Source organism: Oncorhynchus kisutch, linkage group LG12 (assembly GCF_002021735.2).
Source record: "Oncorhynchus kisutch isolate 150728-3 linkage group LG12, Okis_V2, whole genome shotgun sequence".
Lineage (NCBI taxonomy): Eukaryota > Metazoa > Chordata > Actinopteri > Salmoniformes > Salmonidae > Oncorhynchus > Oncorhynchus kisutch.
Window position 1 is genome coordinate 16350985 of NC_034185.2, and position 24612 is coordinate 16375596.

Here is a 24612-nt window from a genome sequence, read left to right on the forward strand (position 1 = left end):
ATTGTGTGCAAAAGGCATGAGGAGGTAGGCAATAAATAGGCCATAGGAGTGAATAATTACAATTTAGCAGATTAACACTGGAGTGATAAATGATCAGATGAACATGTGCAGGTAGAAATACTGATGTGCAAAAGAGCAGAAAAGTTAATAAAATAAAAACAGTATGAGGATGAGGTAGGTAAATTGGGTGGGCTAGATACCGATGGACGCGACTATAAAGAGCGGGACTGTGGGTTTAGGTTTAAGACCGCACTCTCACAGACATACTGTGGGAAGAGAACATGTTCTATTTAGGCTTGTAGCTTGTTTGAGGAGGTACTGTCTGGGACGGGGGGAGGGGGCAAGGTTGAATTGTTCAGTTCTAATGTTGTCATTCTGTCTTTTTTTGTTGTTGTTTTTCTGTACTTTTTCCAAACATCTACCGCCGTACATTATTACTCTGAGACAAGTTATTCTGTTTTTTTTAGGCACTCATTGCTTTTCCACCCTATGCTCTAATGACAGGGTTGTATAACGGGAATGCCCAGGGGGGCCGAAATAATGCGATCAAGTACATTTCGTGGAACATCAAAGGGGTTAACAACCCTGTGAAGCGTAAGAGGGTGTTGACACACTTAAAGGGTTTGAATGCAAATGTTGCATTTCTACAAGAGACTCACTTGAGGACTGGTGAGCATTTTAGGATACGTAGGGACTGGGTTGGTCAAGTGTTCCACTAACTTTCATAGTAAATCAAGAGGTGCTGCCATTTTGGTTGATAAAGCTACTCCCTTTGTAGCTTCTGAGATTATTGCTGATCCTAAGGGACAATACATCATAGTAACTGGTGAACTGTTTTCTACCCCTCTTGTTTTGTCTAGTGTTTATGCTCCCAATTGGGATGACACAAGTTTCAATCTGCTATACCCAATTTAGATTCTCATTTGTTCATTTTAGGGGGGGATTTCAACTGAAAAATGTCCCCAGTTTTTGACAAGTCCTCATGAAGAACTACAGGCCCATCTAAATGTGCCCTACTTATTAATCTTTTCTTCAGAAATATGGTATGTTTGAGACTTGGCATTTCCTACAACCTACAGATAGACAGTAGTCCTTTTATTCTCATGTTCATCAAACATACTCCCGGATTGATTAGTTCTTTTTGGACAAAAAACTTCTGCCAAAACTTCGGCAGTGTACTTACGAGAGTATTGTTATCTCTGACCATTCACCATTAGTGCTTGAGTTAGAATTTCCCCAGCGACCTCCTATGTGTTATCAATGGCGTCTCAACCCCATTTTACTCTCAGATAAGGAGTTTGTCAATTTCCTTTCTTCTGAAATCACCTTATTCCTAGAAACTAATTCAACAGCAGGTATGTCCTGCTCTACCATATGGGAGTCTCTCAAAGCATACCTACGTGGCCAAATTATTTCTTATACAGCCAACCAAATAGAGTTCGCTCTCAGCGACTTCGGGACCTGAGTGAATCCATAGCCACTTTGGATGAGAAGTATGCTACGTATCCTTCCTCTGATCTGCATAAAGAGCGCCAACTACTCCAATCTGAATTTGATGAGCTTTCTACCAGGCAAGCTGAACAGTTACTCTTGCGAGCTCGGTACAGAGTATATGAACAAGGCGACAAGGCCAGTAAACTCCTTGCACATCAGATCCGTAAATCTGAGGCCTCACGTTTAATCCCACAAATAAGGACCCCGTCTGGTGCCACCACAGTTATACATAAAGAGAATAATGATCAATTCAAACAATTTTACTCTGTGCTATACACCTCTGAATCCCCTCAAGACCCTTTGCTGATTGATTCCTTCTTTAATGGCTTGAATATGACTTCAATTTATACAGACTTCCATGACTGTCTAGAATAAGAATTTACACCTGAGGAGATTGCAACAGCAGTGTCCGCAATGAAAAGTGGTAAATCACTGGGTCCGGACGGTTTTCCAACCGAATTGTACAGGACGTTTTCTGGTCTGCTTTGCCCATTCTTGTCTTGACTATTTGCATTGCTGCTTATTACCTCAAAGCTACCGCCTACCGTCTTTATCAGGCTTCAATGTCATTACTATTAAAGAAAAACAAAGACCCCCTGGAATGTGGATCCTATCGCCCAATCTCGCTTTTAAACTGTGATTACAAAATCCTAGCCAAGCTTTTAGCCATCCGTATGGAAGGCTCACTGCACCAAGTAATACACTCTGACCAGACTGGCTTTGTGAGAAATAGGCATTTTTTTTTCAATATTAGGCGCCTTATGAATATACTGTACTCAACAGCGTCGGGGGACCCGGAGGTGGTGGTCTCACTTGATGCGGAAAAAGCTTTTGACCGCGTTGAGTGGAATTACCTAACAGCTGCCCTTTATAGATTTGGCTTTGGCCACAAATTCATTGCGTGGATAAAGATTCTTTATTTTTCCCCCATGGCTTCGGTACGGACTAACAACTTGTCCTCTGACTATTTTCCCTTGCACCGCGGATCCAGACACGGTTGTCCACTTTCCCCCTTGTTGTTTGCTTTGGCAATCGAGCCTCTCGCCATTGCACTACGCTCTAATGATGCCATTCAAGGAATAATCAGGACGGGCTTAAAGCAGAAAGTCTCGCTATATGCTGACGACCTCCTTTTGTTTATCTCCAACCCTGATACCTCATTGCCACGTATCTTATCTGTTCTTAAAGAGTTTGGATCAATCTCAGGGTACAAGCTGAATTTAGGCAAGAGTGAGCTTTTTCCTGTAAACAAGGCTGCTTTAAAGTGCTCTTTTACAAGTTCTCAGTTTAGGATTGTAAGGGATCAATTAACCTACTTGGGAGTTAAAGTGACAAGGCAATATTCAAATTTGTTTCAGGAAAACCTTGTTGCCCTGGCAGACAGTTTTAAATAATCTTTTACTTTTTGGAATTCGCTACCCCTTTCTCTTACCAGAAGGATTAATGTCATTAAAATGAATGTGTTGCCCAAATGTTTATATTTATTTCAATGTTTACCCATTTTTATTCCAAAATCTTTTTTTATTTCACTGGATCAAACATTCATGCATTTTATTTGGGATGGCAAGGTACCACGGATTGGTAGAAAACATTTACAGAAGCCTAGGTCATTGGGGGGTTTAGCTCTACCAAATTTTCAGACATACAGAGCGCTTTTGTACTGGCTGCAGACTGATCCTACTGGCCCTAGACCACTCTGGTTCCAGATGGAGTCTGAATCGTGTAAACCTGCAGCACTTTCTTCTGTGTTGTGCTCGTCTCTCCCAGTGTCCCTAGGCAAAAGGTGTGTCAACCCAATTGTAAAGCAGTCTCTTAAAATGTGGAATCAGTTCCGTTTAGCCTTGAGCCTTCGAGGCTTTTCTCTATCAGGCCCAATTAATCAGAACATTTTATTTCCTCCATCTTTGAATGATGGGGCTTTTGGCATCTGGCACTCACTAGGCCTCTCCTCACGAGCCCAATTATTCTTTGATGATACATTTGCCTTTTTTGCTCAGCTACAGGAAAAGTTCAACCTCCCCCAATCCCACTTTTTCCGCTATCTAGGAACTTTGTTAGAGCTACCACACCTGAATTTCCCCACCTGAATTTCCCCATAGGCCTGCGAATACAGCTATAGAGAGCATCTTGGAGCTGAACAAGCTTCCTAACTCTTTTAGCTAGACGGCTAATACTACAGAACTGGAAGATGGCAGCTCCCCCATCTTATAAATATTGGGTTAGAGATGTGTTGTGCTCTCTGAAACTAGAAAAAAATTAAATTCACGTGGGAACCCCAAACTGTTTAATGAGGCTCCATTCTGGTCTTACTTTAAACAGTCCATCCTCTGATGGCATTCCTATTAAAACAAAAATAAGTCTGTATTTGACCACCCTGTGACTTAAGGGTTGGATGAGCAATTCTTTGTGTTTTTTCTGAGGGGGGGAGGCATTAAGGTTGATGTGCTTATTGATTGTGACTTACGGATGCCTTGTTCATCTTGCCTGGTCAGAGACTAAAATGTGAGCTTGTTTTTCCCAGTTTTTTTTATTTTAATTTAAACATTTTGTTCACGCCTACATAAAATGAATTTTAAAAAAAATCTTCTTTTAAAGCATTGTAAACTTTTTATTTTTGGTCCAGTGGATGGTCGGTCTGTGGCCATGACTGTCTGAGTGGTTGCATTTCTCCACCCCTATCCCTTGACTGTTTACAGGAACAATGGTGAGGTGTTTGCTCTGTCTCTGTACTATAGATTGCCCTTTAACCTTTGTAGCCTTCTGCCTGGTGTGTTTAACTTGTCTAAAGTCTGGGATCTTTAAAGCTTTTTTATGTATTATTTGTATTTTTTCTAGTTGAGTATATTATTTATATTGCTTTGTGTTGTCTTGTGTGTGTGTGTGTGTGTGTGTGTGTGTGTGTGTGTGTGTGTGTGTGTGTGTGTGTGTGTGTGTGTGTGTGTGTGTGTGTGTGTGTGTGTGTGTAAAACTTAATAAACAGAGTTTTCAACAACAACAAAAAATAAAATCTGTACTTTGCTCCGTTCATCTTTCCCTCGATCCTGACTAGTCTCCCAGGCCCAGCCGCTGAAAAACATCCCCACAGCATGACGCTGCCACCACCATGCTTCACCATAGGGATGGTGCCAGGATTCCTCCAGATGGACATTTGGTATTCAGGCCAAATAGTTAAATCTTGGTTTCATCAGACCAGAGAATCTTGTTTCTTATGGTCAGAGTCTTTAAGTGACTTTTGGCAAACTCTAAGCGGGCTGTCATGTGATTTTTACTGAGGAGTAGCTTCCGTCTGGCCACTCTACCATAAAGGCCTGATTGGTGAAGTGCTGCAGAGATAGTTGTCCTTCTGGAAGGTTCTCCCATCTCGACAAAGGAACTCTGGAGCTCTGTCAGAGTGACCATCGGGTTCTTGGTCTCCCCCGATTTGTTCAGTTTGGCTGGGTGGCCAGCCATTTAAGAATGATGGATGCCACTGTGTTCTTAGGGACCTTCAATGCTGCAGACATTTGTTTTGTACACTCCCCAAAACTGTGCCTCAACACAATTCTGTCTTGGAGCGCTATGGACAATTCCTTTGACCTCATTGTTTGGTTTTTGCTCTGACATCCACTGTCAACTGTGGGACTTTGTATAGACAGGTGTGTGCCTTTCCAAATCATGTCCAATCAATAGGTAAAAATTACATACATTTAATTTGATTTAGACAGAGCTTTTAAATTGTTAAAGGTGCTACACATAGGATGTTTTAGAATAAATAAATAAATCCTATGTGTAGCACCATTAAAATAGCCCTACAACACTCACTCAAGTAATCAAATATTAACGTCAGTTTGGATATGCGGATATTTGATTAACCGTGCCCATCCCTAGTCTGTGTGTGTATAGCGAGACTCACCAGCCGAAGCAGAAGAGAGCAAAGTAGAATCCCAGTAGTGTGGCCACCACATGTCTGACGAAGGGACTGGTCTTACTGGGGTGGAGATACAGACGGAACCAGAAGGCAGTCAACAGGGCAAACAACTGGCACACCACAAAGTTGACCTGGAGCAGAGTAGAGAGAGGGGACGGTGGACGTGGAGGGAAAGAGAAGGGAGGGGAGAGGGAGAGAGAGAGAGAGAGAGAGAGAGAGAGAGGAGGGTGGAGAGTGCAAGAGAATGGAAGGAAATTGAGAATTTAAGGAGCGAAAGAGATGTACATATTGTTATTTTGTGGTGGATGGTGTGTTAACTTTCCGGATCATAATGTAGTTGTGGGCAAGAGATGAGGCCCGCTGATCTTTAGCTGTGAATTTGGGATTTAAAGTCCCTTTAAAGATGATGAGATCAGATATCCAATGCGAGTGTGGGTTCGATTAGACGTGCAGTAACTGACTGTGAAGATAACACATTCACAGAGATGTCTGAACACTGATAAGCAGCACTACCTAGGTCAAAATGACAGCTTCATCATCTAAAATAGAAGAACCTTCTGCTGTTTACGTTACATGACAGCTAAAATAATCTTGCCATGCAACCACACACATACAGCGCCTTCAGAAAGCCATAAGACTGCTAAATGGTCAATTAATGGTTACCCAAACTATCTGCACTGACCCTACGCACACTCACTAGACTATACAGTGCCTTCAGAAAGTATCCACACCACTTGACTTTTTCCACATTTTCTTGTGTTACATTCAGATTTTTTGGTCACTGGCCTACGCACAATACACCATAATGTCAAAGTAGATTTAAGTTTAGAATTTTTTACTAATTCATAAAAAATGAAAAGCTGAAATGTCTTGAGCCAATAACTTTTCAACCTCTGTTGTGGCAAGACTAAATAAAGTTCAGGAGTAAAAATGTAATTAACAAGTCACATAATACGTTACATATACTCAATCTGTGTGCAATAATAGTGTTCAACATGATTTTTTAAATGACAATGTCATCTCTGTACCCCACACATTCAATGATCTAAGTTCCCTCAGTCGAGCAGTGAATTTCAAACACAGATTCAACCAAAGACCAGGGAGGTTTTCCATTTTCTTGCAAAGGGCACCTATTGGTTAATGGGTTAAAAAAAAGCAGACATGGATGGTGTATCAATACACCCAGTCACTGCAAAGATACAGGTGTCCTTCCTAACTCAGTTGCCAGAGAGGAAGGAAATCAGGGATTTCACCATGAGGCCAATGGTGACTTTAAAACAATTCCAGAGTTAAATGGCTGTTGTAGGAGAAAATTGAGGATTTTGTTTTGTATTAATACTTTGAAGGCACTGTAGACTATGTGCCAATCCAAAGGCAGTTGCCTGCTGCATACCTGCCTCCAGAGGCACCTACGGGATTTGAAGGCAGCCTTTTAAGGTACCTTGGGATTGAGACAAGCAAATTTTGACATCCTGCCTTGAAATGCTTGTCATTTGGGACACAGCCATAGCCTGGTTATCCAGACTGGATGACGTTACACTTGGTTAGCGCTAGAGGTCGACCGATTAATTGTGAACGGTGAATTAATTGTGATTAATTAGGGCCGATTTCAAGTTTTCATAACAAATCGGTAATCTGCATTTTTGGACACCGATGGCCGATTACATTGCACTCCACAAGGAGACTGCATGGCAGGCTGACTACCTGTTATGCAAGTGCAGCAAGGAGCCAAGGTAAGGTGCTAGCTAGCATTAAACTTATCTTGTAAAAAACAATCAATCTTAACATAATCACTAGTTAACTACACATGGTTGATGAGAAAGCACCGTCTTTGCACCAATGTGTACCTAACCATAAACATCAATGCATTTCTTAAAATCAATACACAAGTATATATTTTTAAACCTGCATAATTAGTTAATATCGCCTGCTAACATTAATTTATTTTAACTAGGGAAATTGTCACTTCTCTTGCATTCTGTGCAAGCAGAGTCAGGGTATATGCAGCAGTTTGGGCAGCCTGGCTCGTTGCGGACTGTGTGAAGACCATTTCTTCCTAACAAAGACCGTAATTAATTTGCCAGAATTGTACATAATTATGACATAACATTGAAGGTTGTGCAATGTAACAGCAATATTTAGACTGATGGATGCCACCCGTTAGATAAAATACAGAATGGTTCCGTATTTCACTGAAAGAATAAACGTTTTGTTTTTAAAAATGATAGTTTAATCGGTATCGGTATTGGCGTTGAAAAATCATACTCGGTCGACCTCTAGTTAGCGCAGCTTTCAGTCTGGTTTAACCAGGCTCCCACACACACGCTAAGGATACTAGGTAAAGATGTAGGCCTAGAAACCAGGTTCAGATGTGACTTCCATTCTGCATCCCAAATGGAACACTAATCCTTATATAGTGCACTACTTTTAACCAGAACCCATGGGGCTTTGACCACAAACTATATGGTTCTGGTCAAAAGTTGTGCACTATTAAATTAAAATAGGGTGCCATTAGAGACGCATCCAAAGCAGGGGCCTGGACGGCAACACCTGGCTACCCAGGATGCCCTGTAACCCAGATAAAACCGGCGTTCCATTAGCTATTGTGCCAAAACGTCATGGCTAATCAAGAGCCCAGTGGAGCCACAGTAACACACTACGAGAGTCTGGACTGGACAGAGCGAAGGGCACACACACACACAATAACCAAAGCAGAGTCCTGAGGCCGGTGTGAGCTGAATACCGATGAGCTGGCAGGGATACAAGAGGGGACACCCGTGCTCTCCCTCACTCTCCCCCCCTCTCAGGATCAAAGGTCACCAGACTGGGAGGTGGTCCAGCTCGGAGTCAGACAGTCCGTCCCCTCTGATCCAGCTCATCATCGCCGCACTGAAAGCCAATCCCCCTCATCTGATCTGCAGCTCTGCTACCCTGTAATGAACGGCACATAGACAGAGGGGTGTCCCAAATGATACTATATCCCTATATAGCGCACTCCTTTTGACCAGAGCCCATAAGGATTATGGTGCAATTTGGGACGCAGTGGGAGAGGCTAGCACTGGCCCTGGTTTAAGGACAGAACATCCATCTGTCAAACTGCTCTTTTAGGAAATGGTAGAAGCTGGGCATTATGGGGGATTCTTGGCAGCATGCAGTGATTGCAACGCCCCTATGCCCCGGGTGATTCAATCTGCTGCCTCGCAAAGACTAAGAGAGGCCGTGGCATCCATCTGAACTTCAGCATTTACCAAATAAGGTCTGTGCCAAACCAAGGATACGAGTACTCGGATAATAGGACTTAACGCACAGTACAGGTTGTCAAATATACACAAACTGTATGCATGAATATCACAGGCTCATAGCTTGAGTCATGCTTTCCTTAGTTCACATTCTCACCATTCTACCAGGAGTGGGGACAGAAGCACAAAAACAAGCTGTCAAATATACTAAGAGTATTCTATATTATACTCATGGCTGGAGTCATGGTTATCACCTTCTCAGTGCTCTGAAACTACTTCATCATTCAAACGCTAGCCTAGAAGAGGATCATTTCACACCATCACGTCTCATTTTAGTACAAACTAAAATGACTAGTATGTCATCACAAACGGCACATTGTCCCTTTAGTCTTTCAGTCCATTTTTTACTTCCAATTGTCTGCTTCGGTCTCTGCTCTGGACTCTATGTGCCCCATACTCTGTCCATCTTTATCTCTGTTGATTCTCTCTTCTCTATCTTGGGGTTTTCTGTGATGTGTGGGTGCGGCCGGTTGAAGCACCTCCACAGCGCGTAATATTTTACCACGAACACTGCAGCAGAAGCGAACTCCTTCAACCGCTACTCTTTTGTCTGAGTGAGGCTACAATACATTGAATTTCCCGGGGAAGCTGTGAAGCACAGGGGAAGCTGTGAAGCCAGCTGTAGCAAAATCGTGTTTATCAGTTGGTTATTAAAGAATGTAAAGAAATGTTGTGTATGTTAAATATTGAATAATTGTGTTCACAAGTGTTATTAAATGTGTATGTTTACTGCTTTTTACTGAATCATGAATAGCTAAATATTGAATACACATTCATTCATGTGGCCAGAATATTGTATATACAGTGCATTCAGAAGATATTCAGAGCCCTGGACTTCTTCCACATTTTGTTACATTACAGCCTTATTCTAACATTGACTTTATAGTTTTCCCCCCTCATCAATCTACACACACAACACCCCATAATGACAAAGAAAAAAACAAAAATGAAATTTACATAACTATTCATACCCTTTACTCAGTACCTTTGGCAGCGATTACAACATCAAGTCTTCTTGGGTAGGAGGCTACAAGCTTGGCACACCTGTATTTGGGGAGTTTCTCCCATTCTTCTCTGCAAACCCTCAAGCTCTGTCAGGCTGGATGGGGAGCATCGCTGCACAGCTATTTTCAGGTCTCTCGGAAGATGTTAGATCGGGATCAAGTCCAGGCTCTAGCTGGGCCACTCAAGGACATTCAGAGACTTGTCCTGAAGCCACTCCTGCGTTGTCTTGGCTGTGTGCCTAGGGTCGTTGTCCAGTTGGAAGGTGAACCTTCGCTCCAGCAGGTTTTCATCAATTCATCAACGATCGCTCTGTACTTTGCTCCATTCATCTTTTCCTCGATCCTGACTAGTCTCCCAGGCCCTGCCGCTGAAAAACATCCCCACAGCATGATGCTGCCACCACCATGCTTCAACGTAGGGATGGTGCCAGGTTTCCTCCAGACGTGACACTTGGCATTCAGGCCAAAGTGTTTAATCTTGGTTTCATCAGAGTAGAGAATCTTGATTCTCATGGTCAGAGTCCTTTAGGTGCCTTTTGGCAAATTCCAAGCGGGCGGTATTGCCTTTTACTAAGGAGCTGCTTCCGTCTGGCCACTCTACCATAAAGGCCTGATTAGTTGAGTACTGCAGAGATGGTTGTCCTTCTGGAAGGTTCTCCCATCTCCACGGAGGAACTCTGGAGCTCTGTCACAGTGACGATCGGATTCTTGGTCACCTCCCTGACCAAGACCCTTCTCCACTGATTGCTCAGTTTGGCCGGGCGGCCAGCTCTAAGAGGAGTCTTGGTGGCTCCAAACTTCTTCCATTTAAGAATGGAGGCCACTGTGTTGTTGGGGACCTTAAATGCTGCAAAAATGTTTTTGTACCCTTCCCCAGATCTGTGCCTCGATACAATCCTGTCTCGGAGCTCTACGGACAATTCCTTCAACCTCATGGCTTGTTTTTTTCTCTGACATGCACTGTCAACCGTGGGACCTTATATAGACAGGTGTGTGCCTTTTCAAATCATGTCCAATGTAACAAAATGTAGAAAAAGGAAAGGGGTCTGAATACTTATATAAAATGCAACAATTTTATTGAGTTACTGTTCATATAAAGAAAACAGTTAATTGAAATAAATGCATTAGGCCATAATCTATGGATATTTATTTGACTGGGCAGGGGCGCAGCTATGGGTGGTATGGGAGGGCATAGGCACACCCACTTGGGAGCCAGGCCCAGCCAATCAGAATGAGTCAGCATGTCAATTGCACGCTCCCTCAAAACTTGAAGCATCTGTAGCAATGACTTATGTGACAAAACTTTTAGAGTGGCCTTTTATTGACCCCCAGCACAAGGTGCACCTGTGTAATGATCATGCTGTTTAATTAGTTTCTTGATATGCCACACTTGTCAGTGGATGGATTATCTTGACACAGGAGAAATGCTCACTAACAGGGATGGAAACACATTTGAGAGAAATAAGCTTTTTATTTATATGGAACATTTCTGGGATCTTTTATTTCAGCTCATGAAACCAACACTTTACATGTCACATTTATATTAGTGTTCAATATATATAGGCTGAATGTTATGGCCTAAAATAAATGTGTTCACATGGGCAGAATATTGTATATTAATACATTGTTATGGTTATATAAAAGGCTGAAGGCTAAAAACAGACTAAACTATCTATTTGTTTTAAATAATGTGTTTTTGTTTTATCAAGGTTCTACACCATCTATTAAAATCAACCATTCACTATAAAACATTTAGTTATTAACGTAAGGGGCATAAATAACTAGGCCTATAACATTTATTTCAAATAACCAAAGAATAGAAAAATTATGAGTAGGCTACATGACATGGCTACATGACAATGCTACATGACTACATGACTGGCTACATGACATGGCTACATGACAATGCAGCACTAAAAGAATAAGCTAATGAACAAATGTCCAAGAAGGTGCTTAGCGTTCTGGTCTCATAAGGATTTGAGTTATTGAAAGGATGGAAATTATTAAGTGTCACAAAGAAGTCTCCAAGTAGGATAGATAGATTTTGTAGTATTCACAACAGTGGAGGCTGCTGAGGGGAGAACGGCTCATAATAACGTCCGGAACGAAGCAAATGGAATGGCAACAAACACCTGGAAACCATGGGTTTGATGTATTTGAAACCATTCCACTGATTCTGCTCCAGTCATTACCACAAGCCCGTTCTCCCCAATTAAGGTCCCACCAACCTCATGTGATTCACCACTGCAACTTAAAAGTGTAGGCAACGCTCTTCAGGTAAGGCTCCAGCCGTTTAGTCATGGTGTACTTCTAAACCAGTGACTTCAGATCCACAGTCATGGTGTACTTCTAAACCAGTGACTTCAGATCCACAGTCATGGTGTACTTCTAAATCAGTGACTTCAGATCCACAGTCATGGTGTACTTCTAAACCAGTGACTTCAGATCCACAGTCATGGTGTACTTCTAAATCAGTGACTTCAGATCCACAGGTCTTTGCCACGGCTGTGGAACGCCAGTAAGTTGCTGCTCCATTCTCTTGTCACCTCTTTGCCTCAATGAACTTCCAAAATGGTGCAGCGGGCAGCGCCAAGATTAGCGAAAAGGTTTGATGCCAGCCCTCCACTCCGTTGTTGGTCTTCGCCAAGTCTTGCAGGACAGCATCATAACAGTTCCATTATTCTGAAAACTAGATTAGTAAGCATGATTTTGGCATTGGGCATGCTGTCATCAATAATAGGAATAAGAATAATAAAGCCATTATTATGTTAAACAAGACATACCTATGAGAAACTTTGGCTTTCTTCCAATGTGTCTGACATTCTCCCCAACCCATGTTGACTGAAAGTATGTCAGGAGATTCTCCAGTTTATGTTCTGAGCGCTGAAAGAACCAGGTATTCAGCAGTTCGTGGAAGCACTCGACCTCAGCCGGTGGGACAAATGCGAGCGCCTCAGTGTCATCGCCAGCCAGGGTTGGGCATCACCAATATTATAGTCTTGTGAATATCTCATGCATATTTTAATTTTATTTTGGGGGGGGGGGGGAATGCAAACAATGGGAGCGATGGGAGGTGAAAATGATTTGAATGTGAGAGTGTCCAGCCAGGTCAGGGCAGCCTTTCACAACATTACAATGTCTGCCTTTCCCCCTATATTTTAAATATAATACAGTATGTCCATTTAATATAGGAAATTTCTTGTGAATCTCACACGTATCTTTTTTGATTGAAAATGGGAACAAAGGACAAATACTGATTTCAAAACAATGAGACTAAATGAAACGACATAGGCCAAATGGATGTGGTGTTTCCTATATTCAATGAGACTAAATGAAACGACATAGGCCAAATGGATGTGGTGTTTCCTATATTCAATGAGACTAAATGAAACGACATAGGCCAAATGGATGTGGTGTTTCCTATATTAAATGGACATACCATATTAGACGTAAAATGTAGGGGGAAAGGCAGACATTTTATATAAACATTGGATTTCTGTGGTCCGGATTACCTAATCATTTTGTTTTTCCGTTTTGTAGGCCCACCCATGCGTCTCTCCTCACTCAGAAAGCCTGCTCACTGAGTTCAATACCAAAGCAGATAATTGTGATTTGACTGAATTGATGTGAATAATGATAATGATAGTGAGGAGACATTTAGAAAAGCTATGAATGATAAAGAAAAGCTATGAATGATTTAATGAAGAGGAGCTAACAGAAGCATTATTTGACATTCTTTAATAAAAATACTCAAACAGAAACAGGCAAAACAGCTTCACAGGTTCCCCGCCAAATAGGCCTACAAGGAAACTCGATGTATCTCGACAATGTTGAGTGCACAAGGGGGTCTGTGCGCTGCGTAGCACCTTCCACAAAAAGTTTTGTGAGACAAAAAGACACGAGGCCGGTCGTGCCTCTCTAACCAGGCTGGGGAGATAAGCATCAACAGTCTGCATACAGACTTCTGGTCTCTGGACCATGTCACCGGCTGCCATAAAGACCATCACTCAAACCTAATCACAGTGATTTACTGTGTCCCAAGTGGCACCCTAATCTCTACATAGGGCTTTGGTCAAAAGTAGTGCACTAGATGAAATATGGTGCCATTTAGGACGTACCTGCTGTGTTATATTTCTATACAGAGATTTGAAAAAAAGAGGTCACGTAGCATTTACTTAACAGGAAGCTGACACACACTGCATTACACAAATGACACCCTATTGCCTTTACAGCTTTGACTGAGTAATAACAGGATATAGGGGGTAGGGTGCCATAAGGGCCGCAGAATGAGAAGCTAAAGCTCTAACCTGCTTCAGTTCCATCCAAAAATCATCCTGCCGTTATCATCATGCAACAGCTGCAGTAAAATGGTGCTAGAATGTGAAACCGCTTGGTCACATTCTAGCCTGCATTTATTTACTAAATCCATTTTATCACATACAAATGCTACAAAAAAAATTTGAACAGCAAACCATGGACTAAAATAGACACCAAAAAAGTCCATTGAAGCAAAACATTTACAGTACACTATTACCCTCAAAAGGATCCTGTGGTACCTCATGCGTAAGCAAACTACCTTTTAGCTTATTCAGGCCTACTGTATATGTGCATCCCTACAGGCTTGATTTAATGACTGTGTTTTGTTTCAATGTAAACAGTGGGCTGCCTGGCTCCAAGCAACTACTGGGTGTGGAGTTTGCCTGAGGCATCTGTCCCGACAACTAAAAATGAGAGCAAGACAGCTATTTATAACTAGCATAGGCTTACGTCGCAAACGGCACCCTAATTCCCTATGTAGTACACTACTTTTGGCCAGGGCTCTGATCAAAAGCAGTACACTACAAAGGGAATAGGCTGCTATTTGAGAAGCAGCCATAGAAAGTAGCAGCACTTTTACTGGATGACGTCGTCCATTAGGCTGATTAATTCCAGAGGAAACGTCAGTGAGTGATGTTTAAGTGACGTTATAATAAACCCAACCTCCTTCCTTTTTCTGATTCCACTGAGTGCGTTTCATACACACGCACGCACGCACACACACACACACACACGCATGCACGCGCACGCACACGCCATCAGTGCCCAAGCTCAAACTACTACTTTGTCTTTCCGATTCCACTGAGAGAGAGAAAATGAGTGTCACAAAGCCCCATGCATAATCCATGCAGACCACAGACAGAATACACTTCACAAGTCGCAGTATTCTCTTCCACTAGAGCCTGGACCTGCCTGTCAAATTATATAGATGACCTCAATGTCTTCTTCCTGGGAAATGGAGGACCTCCATTTCTGATTTCACCTTCCACAAACTCCAGCATCAAAATGGCTGTAGTTAGGAAGACGGTCATACTATCTATGTGCATAACACACACTACAGGTCACACTCTAATACTTATTTTAAATCGGATGAGAGATACAGTTGAAGTCGGAAGTTTACATACACTTAGGTTGCATGACAAGTCATTTTTCCAACAATTGTTTACAGACAGATTATTTCACTTAAAATTCACTGTATCAAAATTCCAGTGGGTCAAAAGTCTCCATACACTAAGTTGACTGTGCCTTTAAACAGCTCGGAAAATTCCAGAAAATGTCATGGCTTTAGAAGCTTCTGATAAACTAATTGACATCATTTGAGTCAATTGGAGGTGTACCTGTGGATGTATTCCAAGGCCTACCTTCAAACTCAGTGCCTCTTTGCTTGACATCATTGGAAAATCAAAAGAAATCAGCCAAGACCTCAGAAAAATACATTGTTGAAGTCTGGGTCATCCTTGGGAGCAATTTCCAAACGCCTGAAGGTACCATGTTCATCTGTACAAACAATAGTACGCAAGTATAAACACCATGGGACCACGCAGCCGTCATACCGCTCAGGAAGGAGACGCAATTCTGTCTCCTAGAGATGAACGTACTTTGGTGCGAAAAGTGAAAATCAATCCCAGAACAACAGCAAAGGACCGTGTGAAGATGCTGGAGGAAACAGGTACAAAAGTATCTATATCCACAGTAAAACTAGTCCTATATCGACATAACCTGAAATGCCGCTCAGCAAGGTAAAAGCCACTGCTCCAAAACCAACATAAAAAAGCCGGTTTGCAACTGCACATGGGGACAAAGATTGTACTTTTTGGAGAAATGTCCTCTGGTCTGATGAAACAAAAATATAACTGTTTGGCCATAATGACCATCGTTATGTTTGGAGGAAAAAGGGGGAGGCTTGCAAGCCGAAGAACACCACCCCAACCGTGAAGCACGGGGTGGCAGCATCATGTTGTGGAGGTGCTTTGCTGCAGGAGGGACTGGTGCACTTCACAAAATAGATGGCGTAATGAGGAAGGAAAATGATGTGGATATATTGAAGCAACATCTCAAGACATCAGTCAGGAAGTTGAAGCTTGGTCGCAAATGATTCTTCCAAATGGACAATGACCCCAAGCATACTTCCAAAGTTGTGGAAAAATGGCTAAAGGACAACAAAGTCAAGGTATTGGAGTGTCCATCACAATGCCCTGACCTTAATCCCATAGAAAATTTGTGGGCAGAACTGAAAAAGCGTGTGCGAGCAAGGAGGCCTACAAACCTGACTCAGTTACACCAGCTTTGTCAGGAGGAAATGGGCCAAAATTCACCCAACTTATTGTGGGAAGTTTGTGGAAGGCTACCCGAAACGTTTGACCCAAGTTAAACAATTTAAAAAGCAATGCTATCAACCACTAATTGAGTGTATGTAAACTTCTGACCCACTGGGAATGTGATGAAAGAAATAAAATATGAAATAAATAATTCTCAACTATTATTCTGACATTTCACATTCTTAAAATAAAGTGGTGATCCTAACTGACCTAAGACAGGGAATTGTTACTAGGATTAAATGTCAGGAATTGTGAAAAACTGAGTTTAAATGTATTTGGCTAAGGTGTATGTAAACTTCCGACTTCAACTGTAAATAGGTAATGTGGGATATGAAGTCAAGTCAAAAATATTTGTTTTATGTATCATTGCACATACTGTACAGTAAAGCACTGTACATGGCGCCAACACACAGGTGGTTCTATTATATACTATTTATTCTACTGCGTGACCAAGTCTCTACGCCATTTATATTAGTAAATATAGTATATTATTGCTATGCATACTACCTATTCTATTACTTGTTATTTTTGACTTTACTCTTTTTATTGATATTATTGTTTTTGCTATTGTGCAGTATTCTTGAGGGAGTATTGTTGAGGGAGTGTTGTTGAGGGGGAGCTGTTGAAGGAGCACTGTTGAGGGAGTGTTGTTGAGGGAGTATTGTTGAGGGGGAGCTGTTGAGGGAGTATTGTTGAGGGAGCACTGTTGAGGGAACACTGTTGAGGGAACAAGCGCACAAGCATTTCTCTGCACCTTTTATACCTGCTGTAAACTGTGTATGTGATTAATACAATTTGATACTTTAGTTCAAGCCCCAGGTCTGTCTCAAACTGTCTCGATATTCTGTTTAAGTGACTGCGATGATGCGATTTCCGTGCTCGCACACAATGTGTCACCACCACACTCTACCACAGCCAGAAGAAACACGAGCACTACATTACAGCACGTAACCCAACCCTCCTTTGACACTCAGCCAGCCACAGTCAGCCAGCGTCCCAAGTGGCACCCCATCTACTATAAAAAGTGTACTACCTTTGACCAGAGTCCTATGAACCCTGGTCTAAAAGTAGTGCCCTATATAGGGAACAGGATGCAATTTGAGATGCAGGAGGTGTTAAGCACCAGGAAGAGGGGAGCATTACATCAACACTAACACATGCATGACTCCCCCTCAGCAACACATAAACACAGCCTTCCATTCACTCAGTATGGGCAGGTCCTTTAAAATGAATACTTCAGGATTTTAGCAATGAAGACCTTTATCTACTTCCTCTGAGTCAGCTGAACTCAGATGAACCCGTGATCGGGAGTCCCATAGGGCAGCGCCCAATTGGCACAACATCATACTGGTTAGCAGAGGGTTTGGACATTTGTTCTTAACCGACTTGCCTAGTTAAATTTTTAGCAAACGTAAAAATCCCAAAGTATCCCTTCAAGACTACAGCCAAGTGTACTCTACCCTGAAAAGGAGACACATTTCCAACAGCAGTAAACAGTTTATATGCACCCAGGCTGGCTGGGTCTCGGTCTCTCATTAAAAGGGCCCATTATGCTGAGCTGTTGATGCTAGAGGTCGACCGAATGACCGATTAATTAGGGCCGATTTCAAGTTTTCATAACAATTGGAAATCTGTATTTTTGGGCGCCGATTTTCGATTTAAAAGATAATAAGTATACCTTTATTTAACTAGGCAAATCAGTTAAGAAGACATTCTTATTTTCAATGACGGCCTAGGAATGGTAGGTTAACTGCCTTGTTCAGGGGCAGAATGACAGATTTTCACCTTGTCAGCTCAGGGGATCCAAACTTGCAGCCAAACAGTTAACCAGTTAACTAGCCCAACGCTCTAACCATTGCACTCCATGAGGAGCCTGCCTGTTACGTGAATGCAGTAGAAGCCAAGGTAAATTGCTAGCTAGCATTAAACTTATCTTATAAAAAACAATCAATCATAATCACTAGTTATAACTACTAATCCAGTTCAGCAGGCAATATTAACCAGGTGAAATTGTGTCATTTCTCTTGCATTCATTGCACGCAGAGTCAGGGTATATGCAACAGTTTGGGCTGCCTGGCTCATTGCGAACTAATTTGCCCGAATTTTACGTAATTATGACATAACATTGAAGGTTATGCAATGTAACAAGAATATTTAGACTTAGGGATGCCACCCGTTAGATAAAATACCGGACGGTTCCGTATTTCACTGAAAGAATAAACGTTTTGTTTTCTAAATGATAGTTTCCGGATTCTACCATATTAATGACCAAAGGCTCGTATTTCTGTGTGTTATTATGTTATAATTAAGTCTGATTTGATAGAGCAGTCTGACTGAGCAGCAGCACGCCCGTAATCATTCATTCAAACAGCACTTTCGTGCGTTTTGCCAGCAGCTCTTCACAAGCACAGCGCTGTTTATGACTTCAAGACTATCAGCCTAATGGCTGGTGTAACCAATGTGAAATGGCTAGCTAGTTAGCTGGGTGTGCGCTAATAGCGTTTCAAACGTCACGCGCTTTTAGATTTGGAGTAGTTCTTCCCCTTGCGCTTCAAGGGTCGCGGCTTTTGTGGAGTGATGGGTACGCTGCTTCGAGTGTGGCTGTTGTTGATGTGTTCCTGGTTCGAGCCCAGGAAGGGACGAGGAGAGGGATTGAAGCTATACTGTTACACTGGCAATACTATAGTGCCTATAAGAACATCCAATAGTCAAAGGTATATGAAATACAAATGGTATAGGGAGAAATAGTCCTATAAATACTATATTAACTACAACCTAAAACGTCTTACCTTGGAATATTGAAGTCTCATGTTAAAAGGAACCACCAACTTTCATATGTTCTCAAGTTCTGAGCAAGGAACCTAAACATGAGCTTTTATACATGGCACACAATTTTACATGGCACACATTTGTACATGGCACATACACGGCACATATTGCATATTGGCACATATTACTTTTTTTCTCCAACACTTTGTTTTTGCATTATTTAAACCAAATTGAACATGTTTCATTATTTATTTGAGGCTAAAGGGATTTTATTGATGTATTATATTAAGTTAAAATAAGTGTTCATTCAGTATTGTTGTAATTATCATTATTACAAATAAATAAATAAAAATATGCCGATTAAATCGGTATCGGCTTTTTTGGTCCTCCAATAATCGGTATCGGCTTTTTTGGTCCTCCAATAAATCGGTATCGGCGTTGAAAAATCATATTCGGTCGACCTCTAGTTGATGCACACAAAGACAAACTAAGAGGGGTGAGAAGCTAGTCAGGGGGAGAATCCCTTAGTTTTTTAAAACCGGGTTTGCTGTTCACTTGCTCTATATAAGATGGAAAGGAGTTCCATGCACTCATGGCACTGTATAATACTGCACGTTTCCTTGAACTTGTTCTGGACCTGGACACTGTGAAAAGACCCCTGGTGGCATGTCTGGTGGGGTAAGTGTATGTGTCACTGCTGTGTGTAAGTTGACTATGCAAACCATTTTATAAAAACAAGAAGTGACGCAGTCAGTTTTTCCTCAACTCTTAGCCAAGAGAGACTGGTATTAATATTAGCCCTCTGATTACAATGACTTGCCGCTCTGTTCTGGGCCAGCTGCAGCTTAACTAGGTCTTTCTTTGAAGCATTTGACCATATGACTGAACAATAATCAAGCTAAGTTCAAACTAGAGCCTGCAGGACTTGCTTTGTGGAGTGTGGCGTCAAAAAAGCAGAGCATCTCTTTATTACAGACAGACCTCTCCCCATCTTTACAACCATTGAATCTATATGTTTGACAATGACAGTTTACAATCAAAGGTAACATCAAGTCAGTTAGTCTCCTCAGCTTGATCAACAGCCACACCATTCATTACTAGATTCAGCTGAGTCTAGAACTTAGGGAATGATTGTACCAAATACAATGCTCTTAGTTTTAGAGATGTTCAGGACCAGTTTATTACAGGCCACCCATTACAAAACAGACTGCAACTCTTTGTTAAGATCTTCAGTGACTTCTTTAGTTCTTTGGTTGCTGATGTGTATATGGTTGAATCATCAGCATACATGGACACACATGCTTTGTTTAATGCCAGTGGTAGGTCATTGGTAGAAATAGAAAAGAGTAGGGGGCCTAGAGATCTGCCCTGCGGTACACCAGATTTGACATGTTTGACGTTCGAGAAGCTTCCATTAAAGAAAACCTTCTGAGTACTATTAGAATCCACGATTTGGCAGAGGTTTGAAAGCCATATCACATATGTTTTCTCAACAACATCAACAAAATGTTATGGTCAATAATATTAAAGGCTCCACTGGAATCTTATTATCAATTTCAGTGCAGTGCATGAGTTCCCTTCTCTATAAGCATTTCCAACAGTTTGCTAAGAACTGGCAGCAAGCTGATAGGTCTGCTGTTTGAACCAGTAAAGATTGCTTTACCACTCTTGGGTAGCGGAATGACTTTGGCTTCCCTCCAGGCTTGAGGACAAATACTTTCTTCTAGGCTCAGATTAAAGACATGACAGATAGATGGAAAGCTATTGAGGATGGTAGCTGACTCTATAGCCAATCCTATGTTGTCAATGCCAGGAAGTTTGTTATTATTGATCAATAACAATACATTTTGCACCTCTCCCACACAAACTTTACAAAATTCAAACTTGCAATGCCTTTCTTTTATTATTATTAATTTTTAATGCATGAATACAATTGCTCACTGTTTGCTGTGGGCATTTCATGCCTAAGTTTGCCTACTTTGCCAATGAAGTAATCATTCAAATAATTGGCAACATCAAATGGTTGTGATGAATAAGCCATCTGATTTGATGAAAGTTGAATTTGTCCTCCAAAGTCTTTTTCCATCATTCTTTATATCATTGATCTTGGCTTCATAATAGTTTCTTCTTTTTTTAAGGTTCAGTCACATACATTTCTCAATTTGCAGTAAGTTAGTGTAGACAGACTTATTAGCCACTCCTTTGCCCCATCTCTTTCAACCATTCAGTTTTTTAATTTCTCATAAATCCATCGAGACAGTCGGTTTCAATTATCAATCATTGGAATGGAGCGATTTCATAAATTCATTAAGTGCAGCGTCTGGATGCTTCTTATTAATCACATCAGACCAACAAATATTTTTAACATCATCCACATAAGAGTCACAGCAAAATATTTAGTATGATCTGTTATATACCATTTTAGCTTTTGCAACTTTGGCTTTCCTGGATATAGCCACTATATTGTGATCACTGCATCCAATGGGTGCAGATACAGCTTTAGAACAAAGCTTCTTCCCCCAAGCCATAAGGTGTACAGAGGCCCATTATCAGCAACCATCACTCCTATGTTCCAATGGCACGTTGTGTTAGCTAATCCAAGTTTATCATTTTAAAAGGCTAATTGATCATCAGGAAACCTTTTTTGAATTTTGTTAGCACAGCTGAAAACTGCTGTTCTGATTAAAGAAGCAATAAAACTGTCCTTCTTTAGACTAGTTGAGTAACTGGAGCATCAGCATTTGTGGGTTCGATTACAGGCTCAAAATAACCAGAAACAAATAACTTTCTTCTGAAACGTGTCAGTCTATTCTTGTTCTGAGAAATTAAGGCTATTCCATGTGATAAATTGCCAAGACACTGAATATCTCGTACACCGCTGTGTCCTACTCCCTTCACAGAACAGCACAAACTGTCTCTAACCAGAATAGAAAGATTGGGAGGCCCCAGTGCACAACTGAGCCTCACACATTAGTGTGTGTAGTTTGGGAACCAGACGCCTCACAAGTCCTCAAATGGCAGCTTCATTAAATAGCAGCCGCAAAACACCAGTCTCAACGTCAGCAGTGAAGAGGCGACTCCGGGATGCTGGCCTTTAGGCAGCGTTCTCCTGGCATCCGCAAACCCAAATTCGTCAGTTGGACTGCCAGATGGTGAAGCGTGATTCAGCACTCCAGAGAAAGCGTTTCTACTGCTCCAGAGTCCAATGGCGGCAAGCTTTACACCACTCCAGCGGGCACTTGGCATTGCACATGGTGATCTTAGACTTGTGTGCAGCTGCTCGGCCATGGAAACCCATTTCATGAAGCTCCCAACGAAGAGTTATTGTGCTGACGTTGCTTCCAGAGGAAGTTGCAACCAAGAACAGACGATTTTTACATGCTACACGCTTCAACACTCGGCAGTCCCGTTCTGTGAGGTTGTGTGGCCTACCACTTCTTGGCTGAGCCATTGTTGCTCCTAGACATTTTCACTATACAATAACAGCACTTGACGGTGACACATTGAAAGTCACTGAGCTTGCTCTGTGCTCGATTTTATACACCTGTCAGCAACAGGTTTGGCTGAAATAGCCGAATCCACTCATTTGAAGGGGTGTCCACATACTTTTGTATATATAGTGTATATTAATATGGGCTATTTTCAGCCCTTTCCTGGGTGGACATAGGAAAGACATGGACATAATATGGAAAAGAACAAACAAAGTGAGAAAAAAAATCCATTCAGCAGTCCATTAATCAGTTGTCCTCAGACTCTATCCTGGTCTAATGTGGAGATTCTGCAATTCTGTCCACAACCATGTTGTTCTGCCTTATTTGTCCCTCGAGATAATCTGAATTCTCAGTCATTGTCATAATGGACTCAGATACAGAACTGATGACTTAGAGATTTCTATCATCTTGCCATTTTCCTGTTAAACTCATTTATTTAACTCGGCAAGTCAGTTAAGAACAAATTCTTATTTACAATGACGGCCAAACCCTCCCCTAACCCAGACGATGCTGGGCCAATTGTGCACCGCCCAATGGGACTCCCGATCACGGCCGGTTGTGATACAGCTCGGGATTGAACCAGGGTCTGTAGTGACGCCTCTACCATTGAAATGCAGTGCCTTAGACCGCTGTGCCACTCTGGAGGCCAAATTGAGCTGACCCTAGGAGAACTGCAAACAGTTCTTCAGGTCCTGGACCTCTCTGGTCAGGTCATCCATTCTTTTAATATACTGAACAAAATAAGCGCATCATGGAACAATTTCAAAGATTTTACTGAGTTACTTTTCATATAAAGAAATTAGTCCATTTAAATTATATAAATTAGGCCCTAATCTATGGATTTCACATGACTGGGCAGGGTCACAACTATGGGTGGCAGCTTGGCAGCCAGGCCTCCCCACTAGGGAGCCAAGCCCAGCCAATCATAGAGTTTTTCCCCACAAAAGGGCTTTAGAAATACTCCTTAGCACACCCTCACCCTACCCAGACGATCCCACACGTGAAGAAGCCAGATGTGGGGGTCCTGGGCTGGTGTGGTTATTTACACGTGGTCTGCGGTTGTGAGGCTGGTGGGACGAACTGACAAATCCTCTAAAACGACATTGAACATTAATTTCTCTGGCAACAGCTCTGGTAGACATTCCTGCAGTCAGCATGCCAATTGCACACTCCCTCAAAACTTGAGACATCTGTGGCATTGTGTGACAAAACTGCACCTGTGTAATGATCACACTGTTTAATCAGCTTCTTGACCTGTCAGGTGTGGGGGGGGATTGTCTTGGCAAAGAAGAAATGCTCACTAACAGGGATTTAAACAAATGTATGCACATCATTTGAGAGAAATAAGCTTTTTGTGCATATGGAACATTTCTGGGATCTTCAATTTCAGCTCATAAAACCAACACTTTACATGTTGTGTTTATATTTGTGTTCAATATATATAATCCGAATTCATAATTTCTCTTACACACACACACACACACACACACACACACACACACACACGCTACAGAAATTGGTTCAGTTCTGGCCTAAAATAAATGTGTCCATATGGGCAGAATATTAGAATATCCACTAGATGTCAACAGTCTTCAGAAATTGTTTCAGGCTTGTATTCTGAAAAATGAGGGAGTAAGACCAGTCTGAATGAGTGGACCCTGCCGTGTCACAGAGCTTTTTCATGTGCGCGACCAGAGAGAGTACCTTTCTTGTTTACCTTTTATATTGACAACGTGAAATATTATAGATTATTGAGGCTAAAAACAACCTGAGGATTGAATATAAACTTCATTTGACATGTTTCTATGAACTTTACAGATACAATTTGGATTTTTTTTGTCTGCCTGTTGTGACTGCGTTTGAACCTGTGGATTACTGAAGAAGACGCGAACAAAACTGAGGTTTTCGGATATAAAGAGAGACTTTATCGAACAAAACAAACATTTATTGAATAAATTAATGTCTTCTGAGTGCAAACATATGAAGATCAAAGGTAAGTGATTAATTTTGTCT

General features: G+C 41.6%; 1 protein-coding gene across 1 annotated transcript in view; it reads right to left on the reverse strand.

Annotated features, from left to right (window-relative positions):
* LOC109900597 (membrane-bound O-acyltransferase domain-containing protein 2) overlaps positions 1-24612 on the reverse strand; it is a 111390-nt gene that overhangs the window by 65190 nt on the left and 21588 nt on the right. The window contains exon 2 of the mRNA XM_031836982.1: positions 5387-5532. Coding sequence (XP_031692842.1) covers positions 5387-5532 — 146 coding nt within the window. The remainder of the gene's footprint in view (positions 1-5386; positions 5533-24612) is intronic.